Raw genomic sequence first — 20,169 nt, forward strand, 5'->3', positions numbered from 1 at the left:
GCAACCCCAACTGGTTAAGCCCCCCACTCTGGATTGAAGCACCACAGGGAGGCCCAGGGAAAGCAGTTCCTCCGTTTAAAGAAATATTTCACATTTTGTCTCAAACCTCCACCTTCTGATTTGCTCTACTTCAGTGCTGTGAGAAGGAAAGCCTCTTATTTCCCCTTCTCAGCTGTCCCTACATCCCTATCAGTCATATGCTGACAGCTGGGAATTACTGGGCATTTGCCACACGAGAGAGAGGAATTCTTTTTACAATCCCCTTCGTACAAGATTAGCCACAGGAGTGCACAGCACAAGTTACACATTGAGATGGCACCCAGAGGTGAGACTGAAGTTTGTCACATTTTTGTGTTAGTAAAGACCAAAAGCAAGCCCCCAGGAGCCACAAACTCCCAAAACTCTACAGCCAGCAGTAAGCTCTTAGCTTAAAGCTGAGCTGCTGGCTCCATCTGCTGCCAGAAAGATGGAAAAGATGGGAACAAGAAGCAGCTACAGCCAAAAAAAAAAAAAACAAACAGACACAAGGCCTGTTTTTCTACTTAACTAATCCACTAACATTGCTGTTAAAAGACAAATAAAACAGAGATTGCTTCATCATGGAAACTTCTAACAGGTTCAAGATGTGCAGCTCTTTACCAGGTCATGACCGATAGGCATTGGGGTCCTATTAAGTAAGCAATCTATTTTGGTAATTTTTAACTTTAGAAAATACTTTTTGATGACATAAATTCATGTTTTTGCAGCTGAAAAGAAGCCCAGATAAAGGACAATGTCATAAGCATGGTTCCCAAGATTGCCAGCAGGAAAGGAAAAAAAAATTTAAAAAGAAGGAAAACCTGCATGATATATTTTCCTATCTCCCCACTGTTCCCTATGTTGCTCTTGCCTTTCAGTGTTTCACATGGTGCCTTTAAATCTTGGTTTACATCTATCCATAAACAGAGCAATATTTTTTTTTTTAATGCCAGTGTATATGTTCCGTGATTTCATGCCAAAAACCACGCACACTTCTCTTGCCAAAGTGCACGTGCACCCAGCACAATTGGGCATTATTTCTGCAAACAAAGCTTCCAGTGAAGCCAAGGGCTGCCCTGGGAGCCTGAGAAACACTGGTTTGGCTCTTGGGTTCTTAGATTACCTCCCTGTGTTTGCACAGCACTGAGCGCAGAGTCACTATTCATTTAGAAAAGCATTTCATATACCTGATGCAAAGAAACATCAGAAGCTACTTCACCAAAAAATGTGCAGGCAAAATAATGGAGACAGATTAAGCCTTTGCAGCCAAATGCTTAAAGCAACATTTTGTAGATACATACACATACATTTAGAAAATGTTATTGCTGTATAGCTCTTGTTAAAGAAACCTAAACCCTCTGGATAGGCAATACAGATCTCTTTCAAGTACCATTTTAAAAATAAATTTCAATTACACCAGCAAAAAGCATCACCAGAGAAATGCCATTTCCACACTCTCATGTCTAACTAATATAAAGTTAGAATAGCACTTGAGAATTACTGGGAAGGTACAGAAAGGGCTTTCTCTGAGCTTGCTTTTCTCACCTCCTATAAAGTTATGATACAAAAAGCAAACTCACAATATTTTATGAAATGTCTTATATATTTTCTTTGCACATTTCGGTGTATATCTTACACTAATTTGTAAATGATTTTCAGTTTGGCCTCCTTCGAATTAAACTTTGCTCAGGACCAACATTTGGCAGAGCTATATACGCTCGAACAATAAGCAGAACAAGTACAAACCCAAAAAGCACTGAATTTCTGGCACTAAGTGGGTAAGGACACTTTAGTTGTCTACATTTTTTTAGTAATAAAAGCCTGAAGAAAATTTCTAAGGCTAATTAAAATCCCAGACAACAAAACCAGAGACTGATTTACCAGCACATTAGTTATACAAGCAGCTATATGAGTCTGAGAGGTTTGAGCGGTGTCACTGAAAACTGGCCAAATCCCGGTTTATGCTTGCTAGAAAACACAAAAACCACTTTCCATGACGAAGCAAACCCTTCTTTTGCCCCTCCTTTCTCAAAACACAACAGATCAAAGGCAGATGATCTTTCTGATAGCCTATAATTTTGCCACTTTGTACACCAGAAGAGGAGGAATGTTGACATTCCCTTTGGCCATCCCAGCTTTTCCCAATACCTCACAACCGCCAAGACGTTTTTTACTGTTGTTGAAGCGGAGGTTAACCAGTGACAGGCTCAATGTCTGGGAAGTGAAGTCCTGGGTTCCTGTCTTCACTCCCAAAATAATATATGTAATTTTGTACTTGTTCTGGCATTGAACTATAATTAAACCAAGCATTCAAAGAAACCCCTTGTCTGCTTTAGCTCCTAGGCTGCAGTCATACACCCTCATCCTTGCTCTGCTTCCCGCCCCATTAGGTTTTCACTGGTTTGCACACAGCAGTGCTGTTTCACGAGCATGAGCAGAATTTGTCCCACCCCCAGGACAGAGAGTGACAAATGCACTCGTGTAGGACATGGGACTCATTCAGAGCCACCACCATATCAATGTAAAAGGTGAGAACCACCTGCCGCTGTACCTTGCGAGGGCCTTGGCCACCTGAAATGCGTATTTAGGCTCTGAACATGCCTATGAGCTCTGGGGACTTTGTCATCCTCGATCCTGTTCCTGAATTTCTGAGCTTCTTAGGCAGGTGCTATGCACCTACCTTCCTCACACAGGTAGCTGCGGCTATGGGAACAATGCAGGGTTGAGAGCAAGACAGAGAACTTCCAGGTTAAAACAGAAACTCCTCAATTACCCCGTCATTAAATAAAGGCAATTTAGGATGATAGTTTTTGACTTGTCTTCAGAAAGGCTATACATACCTTGATTTTCATAAGCTTGCACAGAAATTGAATTCATGAAGCAACCGTAAGAGGAATAAAAAGCCCAGAAATCAGTCAGCAATGGTGTGCTGTAGAAAAAGAAACATTTCTCAAGTTCTGAGCAGTCTTGGCCTAGTAAATCTGCAACCAGAAAGCAGGTTGGACAAGATTAGAGCTCAAATTGATCACCAAAAGCCTGAGAAAAATTCTCAGTAACAGAGGATGAAACTCAGTAGACCAGACCACAAAATTTTACAGGCATGTAATTCGTGCTTATTACACAAATAAAAAATGGGGGGAAACAGCTTCAAAGCTGTTCTTCAAAACAGTTTGCACAAAAGGGAGTCTGGGAGCACAGGCTGAGAAATAAAAATATCATGCTACTGCAGGAAAACCCAAACCACAACCCTGGGGCATAAACTACAGCGCAGCATACAAGCCACGTGAACTAGTCTAGCTCTGCTCAGCATTAGTGAGGGCACGGCTGGAGCAGTGAATCACAGAAAGAGAACAGCAAGAATGATTAAAGGCTCTAGAAAACGTTACCTCTCAGGAAAGAAATAGAAGTTTAACTAGAGAAGAAGCAATGACTGAAACAGGAATGATAACACACTTTAGGTATGTAAAAGGCTGTTGCAGAGAACGACAATGACCTGCTCTCTGTGGCCTGACGGACAGTCTAAATGGGCAGCAAGAGAGACAGGTGGAGAATATGGTAGGAGACTTGCTAACAGTAAGCACTGAAACAAAGACTGGAGTCTTCTGCCCTGCAGCCCTTTCAGGCAATTAGGCAAACAACACAGCTATCAAGTGGGGCAGGGGAACAGACCTGATCATGTCCTTCGTCCTTGCCAGCCCTATTACTCTACAAAAGTAAACATTTTGGCTGCTAAGGATTTTTTGGGGTTTACCTTTTGGTCTCTGAAAGGACTCCAGCAAATACTGTTTATATTACAGTTTCTTTCAGTTATTTCACTCCTTTCCAATCAGATTACATAAGCACAGCTTTCAGAAATGCCAAACTTCCGAGGCAACACCCTTCTGCATTTTTTTTTTTATTCTTAAGACTAACAGTCACAGTGACACATTACCCCTTGCAACAACGAGGCCTTTCCAAACCAAAATCAGTCTTACTTCATCCGCAGCAGATGCCTACTCATTTTGTCTCACCTAAAACACGGTAGCATAAACGGTTCTGTGACCCTAACCAGCAGACTGGCTCATTTCCATAAATGGAGCTGCCTTTAAAATACCAGGGGATTATTTACCACTTGCAATTACAAACATGTGACTGCATTTAACCCCTATGCTTGGCAAAGGGAACATTTTGCATTAAGAGTGATTAATCAGGGCTTAGTCTCAGCTAAAACCAGCTCAGTTAAGAAATAAGAAAAAACAACCTAGTGCAAGAATAGCAGCCAACTCCACAACTGCATACAGAATACTATATCAGCAGTGTCCTAAGGCACGAAAGTGCAGAAGCAGTCACCCTGTAAAAAAGCACAGCAGAAGCTTCCATACAGACATTGACAGAAATACATAGACTACAAAGGCAGCTTTGCTGGGGCTCCGGACAGAGGTGACTGCCAGTTTCTGTGGGGCTTGCTCTTTCTCAATACACTGTGTATTTGAGTTGCACATTAACTTTTTTTAATGCAAGGCATGTTTTAATATAAACATCCAGATGATAGAAAGTTTTATAATAGTAAAAGCAGATCTATATGCTCAGATCTATTTTACAAGATTGCAAAGCCAAACACTGAGACCAGGCTTGAAAACAGCATCTCTCGTCATACAATCAAAATATTATACATACAGAACACAGCTCGATGCTTCTCAAGTTCACCAGCATAACACCCAGTTTGTCAAACCTTCAGTGTTATGAGTTTTTTCTAGCTACAAATGAGAAACAGAAATTCATCCATAATGACAAGTGCTTCCGTCCTACAGACATCTCACCAAGGGGCAAAAATGCCAAATGTGATGTTTTGGAGAGCGATATGAGAGTGCAAGATCACCCTTATTAAAATATATATAAATTACACTTTAAACTTTGGCCAAGACTTTCAACAATTAAACGGATTTCTACAACTATCTCCCCTCAAACATTCTGACTTAACTGTTCAGTAGTTACACGACTAGATGAACAGAACCTCACCACTTTATTTCCAAGTATTCCAAGACTGGAAACTCCTTAAATCATTCTTTATTTTCTTCAGAGCCATTATAGTTTAAAGACATAGCTACTTTTTAAGAGTCAAGTCCTCTTAGATAAAAGGAATGAGAGATGCTTGCTTCAAGAGCAGGCCTTCATCGCACATATTTCAACACGCCACCTTGGGTCAGTCAGCAGATACACTTTAAAAGCCATGTGTTCAGAAAGACAGAATGGTCTTATGAATTATTTCGATGCACTCTCTGATTTCATCCTCCTTAATCACAAGTGGTGGTGCCAGACGAATGATATCACCATGCGTAGGTTTGGCAAGAAGTCCGTTATCACGAAGCCGCAAACACACCTTCCAGGCATCATAGTCTACAATTAAAGGAAAAAGAAAGAAGACACTTGCACTACAGCAGAAAAAGTGGCACAATTGCAGCACATGGTACATGGGGCCAGACTGCAAACTCCTTGCCATCTGGCAGTGAAAAGATGAAGCATGTTCACAAATGAAGTGGTCACTTCTGAGCATCTGAGCAACTCCCTAGAATTTGCAGTGAACACACAAGACTGCTGCAAAACTGCAGTTTGTCTGAAGGGACTCACAAGTTTGCCTCCAGCACAGCAAGTTTTGCTCCTTCACAGCTGAGTGCTTGTCTAGATGTAGCAATAAATTTAAAAGAGTGAACCATGCAAAGGGGAGGTAAGAGAACATCTGGACAGGACTTCAGACAAGGTTACATTTATGCCTGGATTTTAGTGCATCACGTGCATGTCTTAGGAAATTACAATACCTCCCTGCAGCACTTTGTCACTTAGCATATTCATGACAAAAATAATTGTCTACTCTGGCTTCTAAGCAGTTTTTCTGATATAATTCAAGGTGTTAATCCCTAGAAACTTGTTTTCAGTCATTAGCTTTTTCCTTCCTTGTACCCTCCTGTATTCATTGTACTCTTCTACCTATCCTGGAAAGGACCAACCTTATCCAATCCTTCGATAATCTGACAGAAACTAGTGTTCCAGATGTGGCCAGTTTTCTACCGATGAGGAGACAAAAGGGTATTTGTTGGGAGCTAGATTCACCATCAGGTTTGAACATTATCAAGCCATAAAAGAATTCAAATCATTAAAAAAAAAAATTGTTCAGACTTACTTACTAAAAAACCCCTATTTTTAATAGCACAGTCACTTCAATAAATTTTCAGTAGGTACTACAGTACTATAGCCAAGATCTGAACCCAAACATGATGCCTCTAAGCCATCCCCCTACTCCATTAAGACACTTTCAATTTAAGTTGAAAAATTTTTTCATGCTATGATTGTGCAGTTGATTATACTTCCTTACCTTTGGTTTCCCGAATTACAATTGCATTTAATAGTCCTTTTCCTCTTACAGAAGTTACAATATCAGATGGTGTCTTCATGAGCTCATTTCTTAGTATGTTACCCATTATTTCTGCATTTTTAGCCAAGTCTTCCTCTTCAATTACCTAAAGGGAGGTCAGATCTACAGTCAACTGAAGGGCACTGCATTTGTTTCATGCTGGAATGGATGACTAATGACATTACAATTGCTGAGATACAAAAGCTGTTGCATCCAAAGTGTCACTGCAAAGGCTGCATATCCAAGCAGATTAGTATTAAGCCTTTACTCACTCATGTTTACAAGAAACAATAATCTCTTTGAAATTTTATTCTAAATTAACTGCTTTTCATTTGCTGTTATTTACAAGTAAACAGTAAATCTCTGAAGACTCTTAATCTGTCCAGGTCCACATCTTGGGTAATGAGGAGGCTTTCTGAGTGACTTGCATTGCATGTAGTCAATTAGGCAGTTGCAGAATAATTACAACATGGACTCTGGACTAGACATTTTAGTAGCTTCTGTTTGAGCTCCAGTAGCAATATGTGTTATCAAGCTCACAGAGCAGCAGCCTCTGCAATATGGTATAGTAAAACAAGTCAATTTAAAAATGTCTTCATGAAATTAGTGAAACTATTTTACTGAATTTACATTAAGTGCCTTGAAACTTCCCCTAGAATAATTTTATTTTGTCATTTAAGACATTAAGACCATAAGAACACAGAAATTAGGACACATTTCCAGTAAAGACTTTGGAATTTGTTTTGTGATCTATGCAAACAGTTAACCACTACCACTTTTCCATTCTTGCTTAAAGCTGGATTTCTATTTGTAGCGTAAGAGATTATAGCATTTATTTAAGCAAAGATCATGTCAGTGTGACACTCTTTGGAATCCAAATCTTTGTTACAACACACAAACCTCCAGTGCTGCCATTGCAACACGGCAAGCTAATGGATTTCCTCCATATGTAGATCCATGTTCACCAGGCTTAATGGTCAGCATAACTTCATCATCACATAGTACTGCTGAGACCTAAAATGGGAAGGTCAGCCAATTCATTTACATATATCTTTAGAACAGTAGATTTAAATATCTCTGAAGCAAACTTTTCCTCAGGGCTCAGGAAAGGATAATTTTCAGCCTACGGTGATAAACTACATTTACATTCCCAGCTCTGTATAGAGGAGAGCATATCTGACAATCACATAAGAGCTTAATCCCTTAAATACACTTAGCTATAGTGGTAACATATAACATCTAACTACAGTTGAGGGGCATTTCTCCAAACTGAATATTATTTCAAGAGTTTAAACTCCAATACTCTGTTTAACAACTCAGAAATACCTTCAATTGGCCAAAATAGTTCAAGGCATGTTGCAATTTCCAACTTAATCAGCAGGAATTTAAGTCACTCCAAGAGGATAAAATCAGTCATGCGGGCATGCCAAACAAGTGAAATAATGCCAGTTGTTCAGAAATAGCTTTATAATGTATGTTTTAACACACATTAGTTTTTTTTTTTCCCCTTTACAGAATTCATCTAGAAATTAATCACAGCAAGACTGTGATAAACTACTCTCCAGAGAAAGCACAAAAAAATAACCAGTAGTTCCGGAATGAAAAGCTGACCACTGGACACTTTCCTGACAGATAATACCAAACTGAAGAAAACAGTTATACAAATCTATTCAGTTAATTGACAAGGCCAAAACACCTAAAAGTCACCAGTCTAAGAAGATGGCATCTTCTTGCCACCCTAACAAGTCAAGTATCAACATAGAAAGTTCAGGATACTATACAGCCATCTCAGCTATAAAGGTAATATTAGGTATTCCATTTTTTTCTTACATATCTCTCACAGGTTGGACTACCTGGGTCATAAATCATAGTTAAACTTGTAAACACCAATTTCCAAGTACAACAAACATCAGATTTATTGTTCTTCCAACTAGTAAACTTCCAGTGTTAATTAATTACTTAAGAATCATTACTCAACAAATGGGTATTTCTTTGCTACTCACAGGATATAAGCCACCAGAAAGCGCCTTTCCAAGAAGAATGAGATCAGGTCTCACATTTTCATGGTCAACAGCTAGCATTTTCCCTGTTCTGGCTAAACCAGTCTGTACTTCATCAGCAATAAACAGAACCTTTATAGAGACAAAAAGAAGAAAAATCCACACATAACAGAGAATTATTTTTACTCCCATTCCTAACTCAATGCAAACAATACAGCATAATTGCACAGAATAAGTGAAAGACCTTCCAGCTGCACTACGCTAAGTACACGAAGGTACTTCCTTTACCTCTAAACCTGCTGGAGACTTACATATTCTACAAAATGTGAAACTACTAAGTGAGCATACTGTCCTCTCTCCGACATCTTTAGCATATCCTTTTCTACGTAATGCATAGTCCACATAGGGTTGGACACTGTCCAACCAAAATCCATTTGCGATATAACAATGAGTGGGATTTCCAAAAAGTTAGGATTCATCTATCTTTACTCCCAATGCATCGTCCGTACGCTGACCTCTGGAAGCTTCTGAAAAATGCCATTTTAGCAACTCTACAGGTCTTGTAGTCTGATGTCTGTGTGTCTAAATAATTCCGAGAACCTAAATCCAAGTTTTTGATCTCATTTTCCTAAGCTGCACTATTGTCATGTACTACTATTTGTAAAGTAGCTCTTATTTTTTTCTGAGAGGTAAGTATCACAGCAATAATGAAGACAACTTTATTAATTGTATGTCAATACCTTCCTCTGAAAGTATAGAAGGATTTATATTGCAAATTCAGAATCAGAATTCTATTGGAACAGAGACCACTGATTTTTAAATCAGACAGGCAACACCAAGGGAACAAAAAGCTGTAAATCAGCAGCCCTTTTTTTGTTGTCTTCCTTACACTTACAAAGGACATGGCCTGCGCCTGTGGGAGAGGCTGACCAAATTGGTCCTGAATAAGGAGGCATGGCAGCCTGTTTGTGAGCAGTAGCAGTACCCAAAGACAACTGAAGGACATGGAAATATATACAAACGCATCTTTCCACCCTTCCAGAGACACTGCATGCAAATCTAATTCAGTGTGTCTTCGCTAGCAGAGAACAGAAGTTACATATCTAACACACTATTTTCAAAACTAAACAGTTCTTAGTAGGATTCAGACAGGATATAATATTCAGGATAGGAATCAGCAATGTGGTATGAAAGGGAATGTGAAAAAATGCCAAAAAAAGGAACAAAACTGTAAGACCTCTGCTCTTCAGAGATCTTAAAAGAACATTCATAAGCATATGACCATTTTCTTCAGTGTTTCATTCTGTGACCCATTACTGTTACTAACTCTTGGTAGCACTTATGCACTCCAGCAGCAAGGTCCCTCGATAGCCATGGTAGAACCACTACACTAACTGGCTTCTGGCCCAAGAAACTTAGAGTGTGAAAAAGAAATTAAAAGTTAAATTAATTTAAAATAAATGCACTTTCAAGAACATTCATTAGAAACTTAAGTCAGTGACAGCAGTAAGAAACAGTGAAAAGTGTGCACTGCTAAGAAGTACTTCCTGGTAAGGTATTGCCAGGAAATACAAGAAGTATCCCTACCCTATTCCACTGAAAGAAAAGGAAATTATTAAATAGTATATGGAGTCCTGTACCTTGCATACAAGGATGACCTTAAAAGATATGCCAGTAAACACAGTGTGTAATGTTTAAGCCACCTTGTTATAGCAAATTCCTTACATTGTGTTTTGTGCAGAGGTCCCGCACTCCTGTGAGATAACCTTTGTCAGGAACAACCACACCTGCTTCACCTTGAATTGGTTCAACCATGAAAGCTGCTACGTTGGGATCTTGAAGGGCCCGCTGTAAAAGTGGACATATGGATAGGAAAGACAAAAAGAAAAAAACTTTTACTCAGGGCAAATTTAGACAATATGGAGATGAATACAGGTAGCAGAACCTAGCTCTAACCCTGGTGTTCTACCTCAAATGATGACAATAGTATTCATGTCAGGCAGTTATCCCAGGGTGCCATTTCAGTTCCAACACAGAAGCCTATGTCACTATTTGCCTCGAAAGATCAGCTGGTGTGTTTGCTTGGGAAATTACAAACCTTAAAAGTTGCAAAGCCAGCCAAGTAGATTATCGGATCAGTTCATAAATTACCTCAGAAATACACTCAAGTTTTGTGTTACCCCATACAAGACAAACAATTGCTCAACACTTCCCTCAAACAAAAAAGAATGGAGCCTCTCCACAAAAGAACACTTTTGTCACCTTAAAGCAAAGTCCACAGGTACATTCTTGCACCATCAAGTTCCAAAAGGTTTAGAAGTCCACGAGATTCAAGAGATATAATGATTCCCAGCATGAATTTACTACAGCTTTTCTCAGTATTGGCCCATAAACAGAACAAACTGTGTTACCAGTCTGATGGACATGCATCTAAGTTTCAGGTCTCCAAAGCACATTCAAAGCCTTGATAAAGTTGGCTGAAAGCCACTAAATACTTACAGGGCCTTCACAATGGGCAGCCTTATGTAGGTTAAAATCTTGAGTAAGCTTTTCCACTCTGCAACTATAATAGACAGAGACCTTTGTTTCCCCTAACCAAACTCCTAGAAGGCAAGCATCTCTGTCCCATAAACCCTCCAACCTCCACAGACAATTCACTTGTACAAAGCAGACCCAAAAGGCACAGAGGAGCAACCAACTTGTCGCTCATGGAGACGATGTACCCAGATGATGGAAAAGTGGTAATGCCGATGTTCCTAGTGCTTCAGGACTGTGTTTGGCTGGAACCCTCTTGCCTCCCAGGTCCCAAGTCCAGCACCCTATGGCTACCATCAAGCACCATCTACCCTTTAATACCTAAGCCCACATTGTGAGGGTGGGGAATTTTAGACTAATCAAGGTCAACTCTCCCCAACAGCTTGACAGGATGCATCTCATAGAATCACAGAATCATTTAGGTTGGAAGAGATCATCAAGTCCAACTGTAAACCCAACACTGCCAAGCCCACCACTACACCGTGTCCCTAAGCACCACATCTACACATCTTTTAAATACCTCCAGGGATGGGGACTCAACCCCTTCCCTGGGCAGCCTGTTCCAATGCTTGACAACCCTTTCGGTGAAGACATTTTTTCTAACATCCAATCTAAACCTCTCCTGGCGCAACTTGAGGCCATTTCCTCTCATCCTAAAAACGAGAGGTTTCTCATCTCAGAAAACCCAGGGAAATGCAGAATCATTAGCATTTCAGTAGCTTAAGTGAAACACCAGCCTAGCATGGTTTTAAGGACGCTGTGAAACTGGAAAGACTTGTTTGCGATTGCAGTGAATTTTAGTCATCTGGTCACTGAAGAATGCACAGCATTTCTGAAAAAAGTAGGTAAAGATATTAGTTTCAGAATCCAAGTCCTGACTTTGGAATGTATGCTACTGATCCAAATTCCCTTATGGTTTATCTGCTGTTCTTCTTTTGTACCTTTAACATCTTAGTGACGTGTGAAGTGAAACAGATAGTGTCGTTTTCCTTTTACATCCTAAAGCAAAACTGAAAATCAAAACCAAAGCAGAATTTACACACATTTCCTAAACATAATTATAACATATATATTTCTTATACATGTCTAGATACATATATCTTCATGTCAAAGCACATGGAGATCATTTGAAAGGATAAACTTCTGATTTTTCTGCCTTGCTATTTACCAAAGAGACACTGCAAAAAGATTTCTTACAAGAGAACAAAAATTGCCAAATACCTCAAGAGCTGGTAGATCATTGTATGGGATCACTTCGAACCCTGGCATAAAGGGTCCAAATCCATCATAGCTGGATGGGTCGGTAGAACTAGAGATAGCAGACATGGTTCTGCCCCAGAAGTTGCCAGCTAAAAAAAAAAAAAAAAAAAAAAAAAAAGGGGGCAGGGGGGCGATTGTTATAAAACTAAGAGCCAGAACAGTTTATAGGACATCACACTTTCCACTTGGTAATATATTTTAAGAGCTGTCTAACATTAGCATATTAGCATCCTTCTGCTAATTGTTAGCATTTTACATTGATGCCATAAATACATTGTGCTGCTGTATGAAAAGCACATATCAAAAACGAAAGAAAATTATACTATAAAGACCTCACAAGTATACAAAATAATTTCCATTAGCTTTGTTAGTAGTCTGAAAAATTGAAAATAACTCAGGAAGATAACATCTTTAAGGAAGATGTACAGCTTAAATATTACTCATTAAATGCAGGGAAAAAAGTAAACACCACTGAGAATTTAGGTCCTAAAAATAAAGCTGCCAGTAAGCCTAAATCAAAAAACACATTTCTGTGCATTTCAAAGTTCCAGGAGAACCCATTTATATTTGTAAAAATATTGTGACATTGCACTATTTCATATAGAAACATCAGTTAAAATGTCTAGGAACCAACTATCACCAAGACTATGAGATATTCATTTTAATATTTCCGTTAAATCAACATACGCTCAGCTAATCAATAAGGTGCTTAATAAGACAAAGGAAGATTAAGGGTTCAATGCCTTCACAGCATTACAAGCCTTTTCTTTCCCCCACCAATTTCTTTGTGTAACTGTGATCCTAGGGGCAGAGGACGTTCTCAATCTGCAGGAAATCCTGAAGTCAATTATTACTGACGTAGCCAGCTCTAGGCATCCCTTCTTTCTAATCACCAATGTAAATAGCATTACGCTGTTCACCATAGCAATGTCTCCTAGCAGAACAATCCCTGGCATGCTTTGCCGAGTCACATGCTTATCACCTCAAGGTTATGTTAGTAAAATCCACTGTATCCTGAAGACTGAATCCCACGAAGCAGAGCAGTCTGTCTGCTGATGGCAGGCTGTCTCCACCTTAGCACTCCAGTCTCCGTACTGGCTCACTATCAAGCACAGAATCTACGTCAAGTTCTCCGGACTGATGTTTAAAGCCATTTTTTGTTCTGACCCTAGCTACCCAAGAGAGCTTTTTCCTGCCAAAATGCTGGCTTCTGATAAGAGAGGGATTATTATTTTGTTCCAACTACTTGGCACATAATTAAATATTGTGGTTAAGGAGATGGGATCATAATAATGGGGAGCATATCCAGTTTATCAAGATGAGAAAGCACTTACTAAAAGTTAATTGACTGAAGAGCAAAACAAAATATATATGGAAGAGAAGGAGGAAGAAAATGTATTTGTTGAAAGAATTCCCAGAAGGAAAAAAAAAAAAACCAAACCTCATCTAGTTGGTCCTAGAAACCATAATGCAATATTCAACTATGAATTTCAATTTATAGATGCCGTCTAATGACGGTTTATGCTTCAGCTACTATATGTACCAAAAGTCAAAAATAGTATTTGCAGCTGTAGCAATTAAAAAAAAAAAGGCAATATTTAAGTATTAAGCTTTCTTCTGGAAGGTTTTATAAAATACAGAACTATTGAACATTAGAATTGACAAAAATACTTCACCTACTCACCAAAGAATACCAAATGTAAGTTATCTGAATTAGACATAATTTTTTTTTTTTTTTTTTTTTTTTAGCAAAGCACAATAGTCTCTTCAGGGGCAGGTAACTTCTCCCTGCTACAGAGTCAAGCAGAGCAGGCAGATAAAGGGAGAAAGTATAGTACTTATATAATCAGGACTTTCCAGGGCCCCATATTTACTTTAGCAATATTGCTTTTACTTTCATTGTATGATCAATATGGCTTTACTGGGTTAATGCCAACTTCTGGAAGACCTTAAGAATGCAGAAGAAAACCACTGGTACGGAAAGCCTAAGAGGGAAGCAGGCTTAACCCAAATGTGCAATCTATGAGAGGGGTGGCAGCAATTTGAGGAATGAATTCAAGAGAAAGATATATAAAAATCCACCAGTTAGGAATAAAGAGCACTTTAACACCCAAGCAGTGGTTAAAAGAGCATGAAGGACTGAATGACAGGCAGTCACTTATCAATTTTTGACAACTAAAAAGGTTAAGTAGTACAAATAAGGTCCACTATATAATTGCTGTTTATAAAGCTTTATAAACCACCTCATTAACTATGGTTTCCTTCCTGGATTTCAGTTCATTGTTGCATTTCCCTTGCAAAAACAGACATTACCAGCAGCTCCTGACAAAGTGCAACTATCCTCATTGCCTCTTGATGCATGCACCTCCACAAGGGAGAGGATCTGAAATTGATTTGTCATAGGATTTATATTCATACCTCTTGCTTTTACAATCACTTCTGTTAAGATCACATGCATTTCTTAAAGGACATTACATTTAAAAAAACTTTTATAGTTCATTTTAACTATTTAAGGTTAAAATCAAATAGCCAGAAGCATACACAGAATATTTTGTCCACAGAATATATTTAAGACTGAACTTCACAATTTAGAAGGAGGCACTTAGAGAACCTTAAGGTCCTGCAAAGACTGCTGTAGACACGACAGTAGTTTTTTATCAGAATCACCCACTGCAGATATGCAAGTACAACACAACCTGTTAATAGGCTGAGATCTTAGCTTACATTATTAAAATGTCAAAGGTTACAGAGACCTTCAACAGACTTGCTTCAGTGAAAAAACTGAAAACATTAAGAATACTGCAAAGTAATCACTACAGCTACAGGAGAAAAGAGAGTGCTGCATCCAGTGTCTAGAGCGCTCTTCCTCCTCAATACCTCAACTCATAACACACACTTTACATACCTGCAAAAATAATTTTTGCTTTGTATTTTGGAATTCCTTTCACAGTGTATGCCCACTTCCGAGCCAATTTACAGGCAGTTTCTCCAGCTTCCACTCCTAAAACATAAAGCAATACCGTTAACACACTTGTACATGAGACAGGCCATTGATGCAGTACCAAATGTTACTAAACCGTTGAATCTCACAGACAAGAAATAAAATGGAAATAAATTTTTTTTTTACCTGTGTTCATTGGAAGAACTTTGTTGTAATTGAACATTTTGGTGACAAACTCCTCATATTCACCAAGTACATCATTGTAGAACGCTCTGGATGTAAGGGTCAGTTTTTCAGACTGAGCTTTCAGAGCATTCACGATCTTTGGGTGACAGTGGCCCTGATTAACAGCACTGTAAGCACTCAGAAAGTCAAAATACTTTCTACCTTCAACATCCCACACATAAACACCTAGGAAAACAAAGGCATGGTCAATACACAAAATAAAAAAAGATATGAGATAATACTAAATGGTATAAGCTAAGAGCTACAACACAACCTGGTCAAATATAAATGGTATTCTTGCTATTCCTTAGGGCACACCTGAAAGTTCCTCTAACTAGAAAATAATCAGTTGACAAGGAGAGCATGAGCAACAAACTAGTGCAGCACAAATAAATGCCCAATGAGGAATCAAAAAAAGAAGCATTTCCCATATAAAGCTGCCATTCCACTAAGTTAGTAATATGAGAATATTACTTCCCCTCCAAGTCCCTGTTTTGGGTCCTAAAAAGTAGATAAAGAATATTTTTGTAAGAGAATTAATAAGAATTGGAGGTCATAAAAGAAAGAACAAAACCGACAGAACCCAAATAGTCTCAAAACTTAAGAGACTGACAGCTCTGAGCTGTCAAAAAGTGTACAGATAAAGAAAAACTATTGGATCACTATGCTGATAGCATTTCAATATAAGCTTATACAATTTAACCTGCAGAGCACAAAAGCCCCTTAAACACAATTAAAAACCAGAGTACATTTAAATTAAGCAGTAATACAAGAACAGTACACAAGGACTTAAATAGGGTTCCAATGCAGCTTTTCACGTTCATATTAACATCAAACCTCTCCACACAAGGTAACAGAAGAAACAAAGTTGCTTGAAACTTTCTTGCTGAGTTATTCTGAATTATGAAGATTATCAGAACTTAGACTTCTATTTAGATAAATCATTTTAGAGAGACTACAATTTTACCAGGTAGCCTTATGCATAATGATCCAGTTCTCTAACCAGCAATTAGCTGTCTTCATTTCATCAATTATCTCAATCTCCCCCTCAAAAAAACCCAAAGATTCAGAAATTTACTAGGTCAAAATCATTATGCATACACACATCCAACGTACACCACCCAGGGAAACCTAAATAAAATACCTTTTCCTTTTTCCAGAGCAACAGGTAGTGGGTGATAATTGTGGGCACCATATTTAGCCTCACGCTCAAATATGTAATCAGAGGATGGAGGTCCTTGAATGGTTTTTTTAGTAGCAACTGAGGTAGCAGAACTCAGTGAAGCATGAACACCTCGACGGAGAACAGCAATGCTCTGAGAGCAGGTTAGCTTGGAAAACATTATTGACTTCAGGTATGCTGTTATAGATCTGGAGAGGAAAAAAAAAAAGTTAGTTAATAATTAGCACTAAGAGTACTTCAGAAGAAATGTATGATGCGATTGAAGTGTTTTTACTGCCAGGATTACCGGTTTCTCAACACTTTTGCAATCAAGAAAGTTTATATGAAGTATAAATGAATGCAGTACCAAGTTCAAATAAGTATTTTTTCTATTTTAACGTACATTCACAGTAAAGGAAACTAAAATGTGTGACTCACCAAGCCTATGAACTAGTTACATAATTTGTAACATAATTACATCAATTATGAACTAGTCACATAATTTTTCCTATAACAGTGTTCCTTTTTTGTTGTGCTTTAAATTGTGACTAGAGGTATTAATATAAACTACACTAAGAAAGTTAAGTTTATCAAACTTCTTGTTCTATTGAAATGCCTTTTCTCTAACAAAGATTTCCATAAGACAAATTTGTCACAAAATCAGAAAGTGAATAATATGATACTGGAAAGAAGCACCTGACCCAAATAATGTTTAACTGATAATATTATCAAATTTGATACAGGATTGATTAGTTTTAACTGAGGTTAGCTTTAAGAAGCAAAATTTGTGACTTTTTATATAAATAGCATTCTTTATTTTAAAGTGTTGCCACCTACACATAAAGCACTCACTGTTAGTAGCATTTTAAGACCATCAAAAAATAGACAGAAAGTAATAGTATGTCAGATATTAACAATCATTATAGCACCCTGTATTTTCTTAGTAAAACTCAGCGATTTCCCCAGAATACATACCCTTGTACTGTTAACATCTAAGGATAATCTGAGGGTAGAATTTCATGAGACAGATGCACTTGCATTTCCTCCCTGTGCCTTCACCTCAGTCAGCGTAGAGACACGTCCCAAAGAAGGGAAACTGAGTTGGCATTTTAAAAAGCTGTTCAAGCAAGCTCTTCTCACAGCACCAAGTACTGGGAACGGCAGAGAGCCATCAAGGGAACAGTGATCGCTTTAGCAAGACCAAGTGTTCTCAAAGCTCAAGTTTCTAGTCTTGCAAAACATCACACTTATAAACTGGCAAAAAGTACTAGCCCAAAAGGAAGATCGCAATGACAAGTAATCTGATTATCAAACGCAGGCTCCTTTGTAATGTACTCCATAGCAAACTGAAGAGCTGAGTAACCTTGACTCTGCTGCACCACCTAACAACAAAAGCATGCTGTAAAACTTAACCAAAATATACTTATTAAATATCAACAGGAGAATGCAGGGATGGTTTACACAAGGGCACTGTTATTTCAGGCTGCTTGCAGAGACAGAAATATTAAGTCACAGATTTATTTCAATTTATTTTGGAAAAGGTCTGCACACTGGATGTGTCACCTGAAACAGAGAGGCATTTCTTTCAGCAGACTCCTCAGATATTACATTGCTGCTCCTCACTTCTAAGCAAAGCCAGAAGACTATTGTCTGCATCTACCAAAATCAGCTACCAAAATCAAAGTCTTTAGGAAGAGTCAATAGTCTCCATTCCAGCAAGAGATGAACGGCAGCTTCACAGCTCTGGGCATTTTACCAGCTATCATCAATGCCATTAAGTATTAGCCGTTTGTGTTAATACTTTTTAAGACCGTTATTCAAAGATTTTGCAAATAAAAAAGACAAATATTTCTCTGTGCAAGAAAAATTTTTTGACAGAAACTCAGCGTAGCTGAGCCACTCAAAATTACAACTTGCTTAACTCCTAAAATTTAATTGGTCAGTGACATCCTGGCCCCTGGCACACCTCCATGGCAGAGCAGCTAATTCTGTAACAAGCTTCCATATTTTTGGAGATTTTCCAGACCTTCCTGAAACAAAAGCTGCAAAAAAATTAAACTCTCACCGCTACCTTTCTGCATGAAGAATTACAGACCACCAATTTGAGATTCTTCAATTACTTCTTTCAGGTTGGAAAAACTTAATTATAAATTTTTAAAAGGGCTTTGCCCTCCATGAGGAGAAATGCCCTGCAAATTATGCTACTGAGGCCACATCATTTTAGCCGAGGTGTAGGAGGTTACATGGAGTAGGGCTGAGTGAAACTGAGAATTATGGATGCATCTGGAGTTAAAAGGTGAAGAAAAATTTTGTTGATGATCAGCAAGTCAAGATGAATAGAAATTTCAGGAAAGAGGAGGGACACAGTAAGGAGGAAAAAAAAAAACAAACAAAAAATTCCAAACTTATTACCAACTGTGAGGAAGTGAGAAATATGATCATGCCCTGCAGCATGCAGTACCAGAATCAGAAGCCAGGGCATTTCACCAAGTGGAAAAGGTCTTGCATCAGAACAGAAAAGCTACTCAAAGCACAGCTGTAAACATACTTGAACAACTTTGCTCAACTGTTGAGCAGGAATATCCAGACAAGAGCACTGCAGCTGCAGACCTCACAGGTAAATTCAATGGTTGTATGTACCTAATCCCTGACACTCACTGAAATACACCCCAAGGTAAATGGCATATATTATCAAATAAATGAAAAACACTCAGATGCATGTTGATACAGCATCGAAGAATACGTGCCACACAGCAGCCTTTACCAACTGAATACAATGGGGGTGAACGTTCAAGAGGACAAGCTATAGCAGGAAGGATACCAGACTGGACACACCAAACCACCTTTTCAGACTAGCACCACACCAGAAACAGCTCAGGACCTAGACTGGCAGACAAGAAAGAGCAAGAAACCCACCGGTGAAATACCAGCCCCCTCTCTCCATCCCTCGGCCAAGGCCACTGCAAAGGCAAAGGTGGCACCCTCGGGACACCACCGTGGACAGGAGCAGGGCTGACAACAGGCACAGAGGGAAAGGTGACTCTCCGGCGGCTTGGCCTGCCCACCCCTCGGGGAGAGGCTGTCACATCCCCGCCTGCCCGCAGAGCGAGAGCCCCTGGGGCGGGCGGGCGGCGGCCCGGCCGGCCCCGCAGCGGGTCTGGCCCCCTCTGCGGCCAGGCGCTCCCGGCCCCGCCGCCGCGCCCTGCCCCGGGAGGCACCCGCCGTGGGGCAGCCCGACCCCTCCCGCTGCCTTGGCGACGGGGCCTGCTGCGGCCTCGCCCGCGCAGCCGTCCTCGCCCGCGCAGCCGCTGTCCCGCCGCCGCCGTGGGCCAGAACCCGGAGCAAGGCGACCCCGCGGAAGGCAAGAACCCGCCGCGGGCCGGGCCGGGCTGCCCCCGCCGCGCTGTACCTGCCGGCCGCCGCCGCTGCTGCTGCTGCTGCTGCTGCTGCTGCTCGTCCCGGAGCCCGCGGCAAAGAGGCGGAGACGGCCCGCGGCAACTGTCACCGCTCCTCGCCCCGCGGCACGCCACGCCCCCGCCCGGCTGACGTCCCGCCGCCGCCGCCGCCGCCGATTGGCTACCGCCGCCGATTGGCCGCCTCCGCCCCCGCTCCCCGCGCGGCGGCACCCGCCCTCCCTTCC

The 20,169-nt window shown here is 40.0% G+C and overlaps 1 protein-coding gene across 1 annotated transcript; it reads right to left on the minus strand.

Annotated features, from left to right (window-relative positions):
- Positions 1 to 4,503: 4,503 nt before the first annotated feature.
- On the minus strand, positions 4,504 to 20,065 carry OAT (ornithine aminotransferase). The gene is made up of 10 exons (XM_072869970.1): positions 19,939 to 20,065; positions 16,512 to 16,738; positions 15,329 to 15,553; positions 15,107 to 15,202; positions 12,163 to 12,290; positions 10,132 to 10,254; positions 8,410 to 8,538; positions 7,307 to 7,420; positions 6,368 to 6,512; positions 4,504 to 5,394 (listed from the first exon to the last, which is right to left on the minus strand). The coding sequence occupies exons 2-10, from the start codon at positions 16,708 to 16,710 to the stop codon at positions 5,234 to 5,236; spliced, it is 1,320 nt and encodes a 439-aa protein (XP_072726071.1). The 5' UTR covers positions 16,711 to 16,738; positions 19,939 to 20,065; the 3' UTR covers positions 4,504 to 5,233.
- Positions 20,066 to 20,169: the final 104 nt, after the last annotated feature.

This window comes from Ciconia boyciana, chromosome 8 (assembly GCF_034638445.1).
Source record: "Ciconia boyciana chromosome 8, ASM3463844v1, whole genome shotgun sequence".
Lineage (NCBI taxonomy): Eukaryota > Metazoa > Chordata > Aves > Ciconiiformes > Ciconiidae > Ciconia > Ciconia boyciana.

What these genes read in the sequence shown, in the direction of transcription:
- OAT (XM_072869970.1), bottom strand. Translation starts at nt 16,710, where the DNA reads ATGTTTTCCAAGCTAACCTGCTCTCAGAGCATTGCTGTTCTCCGTCGA. An exon ending in ATGATCTACCAGCTCTTGAG is followed by an intron (nt 10,255 to 12,162) that starts GTATTTGGCAAT and finishes CCACTTTTACAG; the next exon opens with CGGGCCCTTCAAGATCCCAA. An exon ending in TGTAATTCGGGAAACCAAAG is followed by an intron (nt 5,395 to 6,367) that starts GTAAGGAAGTAT and finishes CTTTAATTGTAG; the next exon opens with ACTATGATGCCTGGAAGGTG.